At 42.9% G+C, this 11,368-nt stretch overlaps 2 protein-coding genes across 6 annotated transcripts; one reads left to right on the top strand and one right to left on the bottom strand.

The window, feature by feature from the left end:
• The first annotated feature begins 646 nt into the window (after positions 1-646).
• LOC133904958 (E3 ubiquitin-protein ligase RSL1-like) lies at positions 647-4,975 on the top strand. 5 transcript variants are annotated; one of them, XM_062346624.1, is made up of 4 exons: positions 647-862; positions 1,286-2,203; positions 2,805-3,553; positions 4,172-4,975. In XM_062346624.1, exons 2-4 carry the CDS (start codon positions 1,805-1,807, stop codon positions 4,557-4,559), a joined length of 1,536 nt encoding a protein of 511 aa, XP_062202608.1. In that variant the 5' UTR covers positions 647-862; positions 1,286-1,804; the 3' UTR covers positions 4,560-4,975. The 5 variants fall into 5 exon arrangements, with proteins under 5 accessions (XP_062202608.1, XP_062202605.1, XP_062202607.1 ...); XM_062346621.1 differs by having other exon boundaries at positions 1,271-2,203; XM_062346623.1 differs by having other exon boundaries at positions 647-913.
• A 307-nt stretch (positions 4,976-5,282) lies between these two features.
• LOC133904960 (ras-related protein Rab5A-like) lies at positions 5,283-8,591 on the bottom strand. The gene is made up of 7 exons (XM_062346625.1): positions 8,345-8,591; positions 7,945-8,022; positions 7,683-7,850; positions 6,726-6,774; positions 6,426-6,499; positions 5,850-5,943; positions 5,283-5,674 (listed from the first exon to the last, which is right to left on the bottom strand). Exons 1-7 carry the CDS (start codon positions 8,384-8,386, stop codon positions 5,568-5,570), a joined length of 612 nt encoding a protein of 203 aa, XP_062202609.1. The 5' UTR covers positions 8,387-8,591; the 3' UTR covers positions 5,283-5,567.
• Between the last annotated feature and the right edge of the window lie 2,777 nt (positions 8,592-11,368).

Below are 11,368 nucleotides of genomic sequence, written 5' to 3'. Positions count from 1 at the left end.
TTATATATTTTTAATTATTTTTTTTAAACTCTATGTCTATTTTAAAAATTTGCAAAATAGGCTCTTCCCACTGCCCAGCCAATGTGCGGGAGGTTTAAAATCACAAAATATGCCAGTTTCAACGCTCTCAACCTTCAAAACACTATCAAAATAATCATAAAAAATTCTAAAAAACTTTGGCAGTGTAGAATATGCTATAATCTATCTCTCAAAAAAATATCAGCTCAAACAATCATTTGTATAATGAGAAATAAAAAATACAAATAAAAGAATTTTTCAAAACGATCTCATAGTTTTGTAATTTTTTAAATTAAAAAATATAGAAATAAAAAAAGTCGAGTCAAGTTGGGTTAGGATCAGGTAGAAAGGTGTTTCTATTTTTGAAAAAAGATGGAGAGGTGGTTGGGCTGTCACTGCCTAGCAGAAATCAACCCGAATCAATCAACCGGTCAGCTGCTGGAGCTACAATTTTGCCACGCATGTTGGCTGATCCTGTCCTGTTGAAATGCTATAACTTTGTTGTGCTTGCTTTTATGATGTAATACCAATGAGTTGTAGCATGAAAATTTTAAGGAAAAAGATTATAAATAATAATTTATAGCTAACACAAATTCCTAAAAATAAAAAGGGAAAAAATTCAACTCCTCCTGAAGGGAAGAGACGGCCCCCCTCTTGCTTCAACGCCACTCCTCCCTCCCTCTTTTTTCTCTCTCTTCTCCTTCTCTCTTCCGGCAAGAATGGAATAAATTCTTCCTCCACTGCCGCAAGAATGCAATAATTCTTCCTCCTTTAGGGCCCAGTCTTGTACCCGAGGCGGCGGCGAGGCCCTCCCTCCCTCGATCGATGTGGCTCGGGCTCGCCGGTAATTTCGCCTTCACCCGGTCTTCTCACCCTCCCCTGTTTTGCGTGCGAGGTAAATCCGGGTTTACTCCTCCTTGGGGGCACCGATTGCATCTCTCGGGCTGCGTTTTAATCCCATCTTTTCTAGCAAAAAACCGCACCTTTTTGCTTGGTGCAAGGGCAACGGCTGCGAGAAAAATTATCTTGTTGCTTGCGATTTCTCGTCTCAATTTGGAGCTAAATTTTGTCTTCTTTTGGGCAAATGCTCCGTTTTTTGTAGATCTGATTGTAAAATTTGCCATAACTGCGTCTGCGCCTGTATTTTTCTTTCCCTTTTCTCTGTGCCTTGTCAAATTCTGAGCTAATTTATTTGTTACTTGCAAGAGCGAAATCGGGCAATTCTGGGATCACCTGCTCATAATTCATGCAGATTTTGTTCTTCCAGGACAGGCGATTGGACCTCGTGGTGGCGAATTACTGAATTCCTCCCCTCTGTGTGCGGCTCTGCGCTATTTGGGACCCAAACTATCGGGTCGTCACATATGAGGAACTGGAGGATCGGGGAAAGCTCCAACGTTTGGGTGAATTTGGTCGCTGTCCCGACCAACCTCGCCATCGCGGCTCTGGAATTCGCGGTGTGGGGCTCCGTCTGGTGCTTCTTGGCCATATTCTCCATCAATTTCTGAGCCAAACCTTGTGCTATTCCGAGCACCCAATCTGTGGGGTCGTCGGAGCAGTAGGCCACTGGTGCCGGAGTAGTTGCGGCAAAAGGAGCAAGGCCACCTTCTCTGAGTTGGGATTAGGTGCACTTCTGAGCTCAAAAGGGCTCGTTTGGTGGGAACTTTTGGTTGCTTGCTGTGCCTGGGTTCTTGGTGAGCCAGCCTGATGGGCATTGCTAGAATTGGGATGGAAAGACAATCTGATTGAATTGGGCTGAGAAGAATTTTTGTTCGATTGGTTGACCATGGAGGAGAGGTTATTGGAGGCAGGAGGTGGGTTTGCCGGCAATTTGAAGGGTGAGGATGACTTCAGGAGCTGCTGTGGAGATGAGGAAGATTGGGAGGATACTGAGGAATCCTTCACTGCCGGTGTCACAAAGGGGGAGCTTGATGAGACCTCGGTGCGGCTGTTCTTCAAGGGTGTGTCGAGCTCGGAGGCAGAGGGGAAGAAATTGTCTGGGATTGGGGTGGTCATGGAGAGGTCACCCGGAGTGCCTGTTCTTAAAGTGCAGAAGAAGCTGGATTTCTATGTGGAAGATCTAGTGGCTGAGCACTTAGCACTGATGGATGGGTTGTTGGTTGCGCTGCAGAATGGAATACGGAAGATCTTCGCCTTCACTAATTCAGAGAAGCTGTACTTTCAGGTAGGAGTCTTTTCATGTTTTCATAATGGATGGTTTGCACAGGTTTGGTGAAGCTAATGTATTTGGTTTCAGACATCCCACTGAACTCTCTTGTTTTTCTTTTTCTAGTGATACTACTATGAGTTTTAATTCAGTCCATGTGTTTTTTCTACAATTGATTTCTTGCCATCTTGGCTGACTCCAAATTAGTCAATTTAACCCATTCAGCCAGTGATAGCAGCTAATTTGTATACACATATTACTGGTCAACATTGTATATTGAGTTTTTACACTTGAAAAAATCACACTAGATTGTAATGAGACAAACAAAATGCTTGAATTGCAGTGAATGTGCAATAACTTGCAGCTGCACGCTCCACTTTGCTGCTGATGGCAGCTGCATGTGCTTTTGTTTATTTATCTGTAGATCATTGGATTTGTCATTTGCAGTTTTATGCGCTGTCTATTCAATGTATTTGGTCCCAAAGCAAAAGAGTACTCACTAGCCATCATGATATTTCAGTTCAGTTACCTTATTTTCTTCCTGTAATAATGTATCAAATTGAAATCTGTGCATCTTTTGATAACTCTACACGTCTATTTCTGTTTTTTGTACTGACAGATAGCAGAAGCTGAAATTCTTGAAGATCAGCTTTTGGTAGCTTTAGGGCACAGGATTCTTGAACTGGTTGATAAGTTGGAAGATTTCGATTTAATATTGCTTCCTAGCTTTGAACTTGAGAGGCCTTTGCAGCTGGCCAAAGAAGCGATAGGCATTAGATATCTATCTCCTTATGAGGTTGGCACCTGCCCGATTTGCTGCGAGGAAAAACTAGGTTCTCAGATGATCAAGGTGGGTTGTTCACACGCGTTCTGCTATGGCTGCCTGACTGCATATGTTGAAGAAAAGCTGCAAGCCTCAAAGTTGCCCATAAGGTGCCCACAATTGAGGTGTAAATATATTATTTCAGCTAGTGAGTGTAAGTCATTCCTTCCAGTTAGCAGTTATGATTCCCTGAAGAGAGCATTTGCAGAAGCTGACAATTCAGACATGGAAAGATTTTATTGCCCCTTTCCAGATTGTTCTGTATTATTAGACCTTAGTCAGCACTTTTCTAGGGCAAGTTCATCAAGTCAGTCAGATCTCAGTTGTGTTGAGTGCCCAGAATGCCATAGAGATATCTGTATCAGCTGTGGAGTGCCATGGCACATCATGATGGGCTGTGATGAGTACCAGAGCTTGCCTGTCGAGGAAAGAGATGCTGGAGACGTATCTTTGCATCGGCTTGCACAAAACAATAGATGGAGGCGCTGTCAGAGATGTCCACGAATGATTGAACTCACACAAGGCTGCTTCCATATGACTTGCTGGTACTGCATGATTCTTTTCCATATTTGCCAGATATTTTGAAGTTGTTAGTCTTCAAACATCCTCCAATGCATGGAATTTCTAAAGAAAACTAGACAATTTATACATAGAATCTTCCCTCAAAAAAATTATACATAGAACCGAGCTGCACTGTAGTCTAAATCAATAAGCAGTACTTATTTTCCTGGTTTCCTTGGTTTTGTCAGTCCAAAATCAATGGAAATGTAGTAGCTAGTTATTGTGTCAGTCCTATTCCCATGTCACTTGTCTTGAAAATGTTCATATTTAGTTCAGATTGCTCAGTTGGTCTGGCATGATTCTGGATTCCCAATACAATATTGCATATTTGTCTTATGATATAAGAAATGGCGTCATACAAATCTTGTAGCCGGCTGTGGGCATAGGACTAGGATAATGGTTCTCTACACTAGTGTTTTTGTTTGCGTGGACATGCTCTTCCTTTTGAATGCAAGAAGTAGATTCAGATTATCAGATACCAAGTTGCTTTAACATAGTGAAATATGTTCTGTGTTGTCAGAGAGATGGCCATTGCCCTGAAATGCATGTGCCATGTTCTATTTTATCATCAGTGTGCTAAAGTCACTTTGTCACTTCTGCAGGTGTGGACATGAGTTCTGCTACTCCTGTGGTGCTGACTATGCTAATGGCATCCAGACATGCCAATGCGTGTTCTGGGATGAAGACAGTATTGAGCCCTCCTCTGCGGCGCAATCCAGCCAAGCAACATCTGAGATATGGGCATGGGACACATTCGATTGCATGCCAACTGCCGTTGAAGGGTACTCGGAGCAGGAGAGAGCGCAACTGGCACTCATTCAGAGGTTCCTCGCTGGGGGTTTTAGCCTGGGAGACAACCCCTGCCAGTCGCCACCCCGCTGTGCTGACTCGTACATGGTTGACACCATGAAGGACCTCCACCAGCTGCCGTGGCTTGAGCGATTTGTCTCGGTGATCAGTGACAGTTACGACGATGACTACATCCAGTGAAAGAACAGTTATAGATAGCACTAAAGAATGGCACATACTGAGTTTCATTCGGAATAATATGTTTCTATGCCCCTGTTGATAATTGACACGGGGAAAGTTATATGGTTCCATACACTGGTGGTGTTTTCCCCTTATATTGGTTCTGGTGCATCAGCAAAATAGTTTTTCTCTACTGATCAGTCTCCACCTCTAGATTCTGATATGTTTTTAAAGTGAGCCACATGTATTTGGGAGGTTTCTGAAATTACCTGTGTCGAGTTGAATCAGCTACATTACCAAATGCCTAGCTGATGCCTGTGGTACTTCTCCATAAATCGCATTGTTTACTTTCTGTTGAGGAAATGTTTTATGTTGGTGAACAGCATATAAAAGAAGGTGACAACCAAGATATGGTTCTGATGCTCCCTGTACGCATATGTGCATGCTGAGTCCTCTGTCAGTACAAGATTTTGTTTGAAAACGGCAACCAAGTATTCGTCCAAGTTTTGTTCATCATTTGACACGATATTTGGTTGAAAAGAAAACAGCAGAAGCATTTCAGAAAGGAGGCGAAATATAGGAAGGTGAATTTAGAAAACATTAAAGTTGTAGGGCGTTTATCAACAACGCTGGCTCCACTACAGAAGTTGCAGTATTTGAACATGTTAGTTTGGGTCCAACATGAATTGCACGTTAACGGCAGACTGAATAAAAGAAATTTCGACATTGCACCGCCAGGATAAGTAAATCAAACGAATCTGTCTAGGCTTTGCTTTACTCTGTTCCACTAGTTTCAGAAACACTTAAGCACGAGCATGCGCTGTAGCAGCACAGCACCTGTGAATATCTGCAATAACACTCTAGTATCCACATTTACAAGGAACATAACAATGAACAAGTAGTAAAGGCACAAGAGTATAGCAGCTGGGATGGCAGCTACTTCACAAGCTTCAACGCATTTTCCGTTGCATACATGATCCTCTTGGATTTCAGGCCATGGCACATGTAGTCCACACTCCCCGCGGTGTTTTACGAGCAGCAGGAAGAGGTGCTCACCGTCCTCTCCGGTGGTCTCTGGTTGAGAACCATTCCGCCCTGCGGGTTCTGAACCTGTTGTCCTTGAAGCAATTTCTTTGCTGAAACAAGATGAATGGACATAGGAATGCTCAGATATTAACAGCAGCAGATGCCAGATGATGTAGTTGTGTTGTACAGCAGCTAGTAAATTCTAGTGATATACAGAAATCCATCCACAAAAATGTCTTTATGGCCCAGCGCCCAGCCTATATTTGAGTTTGAAATGTTACTTACCAATCTCGTAAAATACATCGTTCACATTGATCGCTGTTTTAGCAGACGTTTCCATGAAGAAGAGGCCATTCTCTTGAGCATAAGTCTTTGCTTCCTGCATCATAGGAATCACATCATGTTACTGCCGGAAAATAATGTATTTGATAAAAAGATTGCCATAGCAAGCAAACAAGACGCTACAAGCAGAAAAAAAACATTGCTGCCTCCATGCCTCAACAATTTCATACTCCCAGGTCCCAAGCTTAAATGGCGTATCAAACTGCGAGTAGGCCTGCCTATTTCTATGTTTCTTATGCAGTCAAAACTATCATTACTAAGACAAGCAAAATTTCTATCCGAAGAAGACTTTAAAGAAGATCAGTACCCGAACTTGTTCTATTCTCTAAAATTCTGGACCATTTTTTCAACTTAAAAAAAGCAGCAATTAAATGCAAGGGCCTCTGGTATGAGAAAAATATGCACCATTACAGGATAATGATGACAAATCCCAGTCTCAGTGACAGTAACTACAAAAGGAAATGCAGTGATGCATGAAAATAATGCTAACAGTGGGATTTATGAAACACAATTACATACATCTGCTGGCACCTGCCTCGCCTCTAACAAATCAGCCTTGTTACCAGCAAGAGCCATTATTGTGTTTGGGTTTCCTGCATAAGAAAAAAAGAGAGAATGAATAAGTCACTTTATATCAGCCCACTCATTCACATAACACATCCACAGATACCCTGTCCATGCCATAATAGTTGATGGATCAATTTCTTATAAAACTGTACACCGGTAAATATTTCTTTTGAAGCAACCTTACACCATACAAGTGCATATATTCTAGATGCCAAACAGAGGGAAAATATTGCAAATAGAGTACTAGATTACCTTGTGCTTGAAGTTCTTGGACCCATTTCTTTGCTTTTGTAAAAGAGGCCTACAAGGTAGAAAATAATAATGAGTCTTGTTAGTAATGACTTTGTTGCACCAAAATTTACACAATATCTATTCAGAATTAGGGCTGGCCACAGAATGCAGGGGAGAAAAAATGTAGACAGTCCATTGCTTTAACTTTGGTACACTATTCATTTATGACATTTAGTAAAACGAACATAAATGCAGTCTAAAAAAGATGCTGCGCACACACAGTTGGAATAGCACAACCTTCCAAAGCTCAGAGTTGAATTGCCTTAAGAATTCAATGACTACGCCTCACATAGGTAAACAAATTGATGCACATTGCTACAAAAACCAATTAAGGTTACAAAATTCAGCAGTCATGGTGCACACAGAAGGATGTGCAAAGAAACATTCTTCGAAACACTTGTCTTTGGTTAGTACTTCAGTAGTACCGATTCATTTCAGTTACAAACTCATCATTCAGACACAGAAGCCAAAAAGGTTGTTAGGCCAAGAAGGCACAGCCCCATCAAAGAGGAGAAATAGCAATAGATAATTAACCAGTTAATAGATTGAGTTTTAATGCTATTTTTGGAACTGAAGATTGCTACAAGCAGAGCACACCATAAGTTCTCAGGGACACAATGACAATATGCTTACTAATTGAAGAGCAGGCATGTCATTGTCATGGAAATCTAGTTAGCTACTTTGATCATAGCAGCAAAATAAATAGATAATCCTCATTAAGACCCAATAATCGTGGTTCTAATGCTGTCATCCATCATTATGTCATTAATTCTAGAGTCGTGTTTGCAGTGGCATACGACTCCTACTTATCAGTCTTAGCAATAGCCAAGCATGTGGCAGTAAATCATAACATCGAGACATTACCACCAAAATCCACTAAATAATTAGTTCAGGTAAGTAAGTCTGTGCTGTACTAACGGCATTCGTGATGTCGTAGACAACTATAGCAGCAGCAGCGCCCCGATAATACATGGGAGCCAAGCTGTGATACCGCTCCTGCCCTGCTGTGTCCCATATCTCGAACTTCACCGTCTCATCCTTCACTGCCAAGGTCTGTGAGAAGAAAGCCGCGCCGATGGTCGACTCCTGCAGACAAATGAACCAAACAATTCAGGCATCCCAACACAACGACTTGCTCAACTGAGATCACAAGTCACATTTAAGAAATATGAAATCTCACCTGGAATTCAACAAACTGGCCTTTCACAAACCGGAGAACCAGGCTGGACTTTCCGGTGCCCACATCCCCAAGAAGAACCTGACCATCCCATCCAACACAGCAAACAAGCGCGTATCAGCATCGCATAGCTCAAAATCACCGTACAAAACAACAAACCCTAACGATAACACAAAAAAGACTAAATTTTTTGAACCATCCCAGCGAGGTTAATCTACCCTATCTCACGATACACCCAAGAATCTTAAAGAAATGAACGTATACGAATCAGCTCATCCGATCAGGGGGCATCGAAGAGCGACTCCAGACAAGACTAGCGGAACGCGCACTGAGCTTGACGCGCCACCTGCGGCGGGGGGATCAAGAGGCGAAATTGGAGGAGTCAGGGTGCGGGTTCGCTCACCAGCTTTGCGTTGCGGATCTTGTTGCCGGCGGTGGCCGCCATCGAGCGAATCACGATTTGGGATCGAAGAAACCGCCGGATAGAGAGAGAGAGAGACTTGGGTTTGGATGGGATCCAACCACGCGCGCGCAGATTAGAGAGGGAATTCGGGAGCTCTTCGTCTTCCTCTTGTAGAAAAAAATTGGGAAATCTCCCGACTTGGGTTTGGCGTGGCGTGTTCGCTCCTCTCCTCTCCTCTGCAGATTAAGAAGAGAGCCCTTTTCCTAGTTCGGTCCCTACAATGTTACGTAATTACATTTGCATTCTTTGACCGGGGAATTCAACTACGAACACAATCGAATTCTTCCTTCAACTTTTTGACCAGCTTCGTATGGCTTCTTGGTAAGCTGGAATCGATGTCAAAACTTTCTCTCGAAATTCCTAGCAATGTTCCGATGTTCTAGGTTTACTTACTCCACAACTCAAAGAGAGTCGGTGGTCAAAAGTCAACTTGAGAGCAAATTCATTCAAAGGCGGGGGTGTTCTTCGGAACGTACCATTAACCATCTACCAAGCGAGAACAATAAGATAGCTAGAGCAGACACGGTCATCAGATTTCACTCGTTCATGTCGCTGTTGAAGAGAAGAGAAGAGAAGAGATGTTCAAGTTTTGCACCACCGCCCCTGCAGAATTCAGAATGTGGTGCGAGGTCAATTTTGGCATTTGCAGCTCTTTCTAGAATGCTCCTGCATCGTGCTCTCAGTACTGAATGTTCAAGTCATCGGTTTGTCTTTTGCCAGAAGCAACAACGGATTAGGTTGTCTCTACTTTCTCGTTTCAAAAAAAAGGTTGTCTCTACTTATGGACTAGTTTTTCAGTATCCAGCAGACCAGCATCTTATCTGGACACTTTATTCTTGCAGATAATAACATTTCTTCTTTACATTAGCAGCTGAAAGAAAAGAATAAAAAACCTTGTGTGTATACAAGTAATCTGGAAGTAGAATTTATATCCCCTTTTGATCGTTTGTTTGCTCTGAAGATCACTGTCAATCTGTCATGACTCATGACACCCCGACTCCATAGCTTCGAACATAAGAGACCCCCTAAACCGATAAATCTCTTGCTTAGTTCTCTTACTAGCTAAGTGTCTGGACAAACTCAATGTATAAATATATTGATAAATTAACATCAAGTACAAACTCAAGATACGAAGATGTGGATACGTCGTGAGAGCGCCGCCGAATAAATATGTCGGGAGCGATACCATAGTTTGATTTTCTTTATTTATTTTTATTAGTAAAACGATCCTATATGCGTAGCCAGTAACAAGGTGGGGAGGTTAGAGGACAAGGGTGGATAACAAAAGTAGATAAATTATTCAAATTTTAGGGGGTTTTATTAAATGTGATGAGAGTAAGAGAAGATGTGACACGGGAACCAACTCGTGTTTTATATAGTAGAGATTATGAGCTATTTTCAAACAAAGTTGGTGGAAGATGAGTGACGACAATGGCGATAAGGAGGATTAGGATTCCATGATATAAAGTGATCAATGTAGAGGCTAGTGAGTAGCAGAACAATAAATAGTTTTGTATAGTAGGTGAATAGAGGCGGAGTAGTATACAATGTGTGTGCGTGTATTTAGGACTGACAGTTCACTAGTTACCTGCAGAGCTTGGAAGCTTTCCCAACATGCTCTATTGGACATATGTCTTCGCAGATGGCTCTCGCTCTCGCCCTTGCGCACCCCGCATCGCTACCCTCCTCTTCACCGTCACCGCCGCTAACCTTGTTGCATGCCGCCACAACTCCACCATCATCACACTCTCCTTTGCTGCTAGCTCGCTCTGTGCTAGTGATGAGGGCTTCTAATCGGGTTCCGACATCTGAAGATGGGAGACCATCCGCTGGCGCTGCCGGAGGACTGGGATCCTTCTCCAGGCAAGAAGTTCTAGGCGGAAGTTCTTGTTCATTTCAGATCATCGGTACACCACCCCTCTTCCTCCCCCATGGCTCCTTCTTCTTGTTCGCGGTCTTTGATCGTTTCACCTTCAGGCTCTTGGAGTCCTCTATTAGTTAGGTTTTGCATGCTGTTCTTGGAGGTGCCCTGCTGGGTTTCACATGCATTATGAATCAGATAGGCACTTTCGTTTCTCAATTGCTTCTAAGGTGGTGGGCTTGTTCATTTGCTCGCTTAAGAGAGTTATTCCGAACCACTTTGATGTTTACTTCTAGAGATGGTGGTTCGAACTGAAGAAGGGACGCCACCATTTGGGTGGAATAAGAAGAGAAATAGTGGACTCTAGTCTCCCATAAGAAGATCTCCAAAAATGTCTCTTTTGCGCCTAAGCTTGTCCAAGCCTCGCCTAAGAAGAAATCTTCCCCTAGATCCTTTGTCACTCAATCAAAGTTGGGAGCTTTCTCTGCCTAATGCCCCCGATCTCCCCTAATATCACCGTTGGATCGTGGATACAACCTTAGTGAATTCAAAATTGTTTTTTTTCTCATCTCAAAAAGGTTATTTGTGCTTATGCTTCTAGCCCGGTTCCCAAGAGAAAAGGCCATGAAAAAGTCACTTTTCATGGAAGGTATGCACTAAGATCACTCTAGGCCCCGATGAGGTCATCTCCCATAGGTCCGCTTCGCAGACAAAAGATTTGGTCTATTAGTGGGTTAGATATTCGCATGATGTCTCGTTCCTTCCCAATGCAGGAGAGTTGGAAGCCCAGAGCGGGGAGATGGAGGCCCGGTGTGGTTCCTCTAATAGCCTTGCCACATATAGGAGGCTATGAAGAGGCACGTTAGCATGGTGGGAGTCCCAAGGAGTAGGTGATATCTCGGTGGGAGAGGCAAAAGGGCACCAATCTCATTGGAAACTGTTTCCGATGCCTAAGCCTGGGCCACTATGTCAGGGACTACTCTAGCATGATTAGATGTAGGAGTTGTTTAAACTATGGTCACAAGAGCAAGCATTACCTCAGAAGTAGTTTGAAATAGCAGTTCAGATGGAAGCCCAAAAGCAAACTTCTAGCGGTTCCTGTG

The sequence above is a fragment of the Phragmites australis genome, chromosome 22 (genome assembly GCF_958298935.1).
Source record: "Phragmites australis chromosome 22, lpPhrAust1.1, whole genome shotgun sequence".
Taxonomy (NCBI): Eukaryota; Viridiplantae; Streptophyta; class Magnoliopsida; order Poales; family Poaceae; genus Phragmites; species Phragmites australis.
Note: the sequence above shows the minus strand (reverse complement) of the source record. Positions and strands in the feature narration are given on the sequence as shown.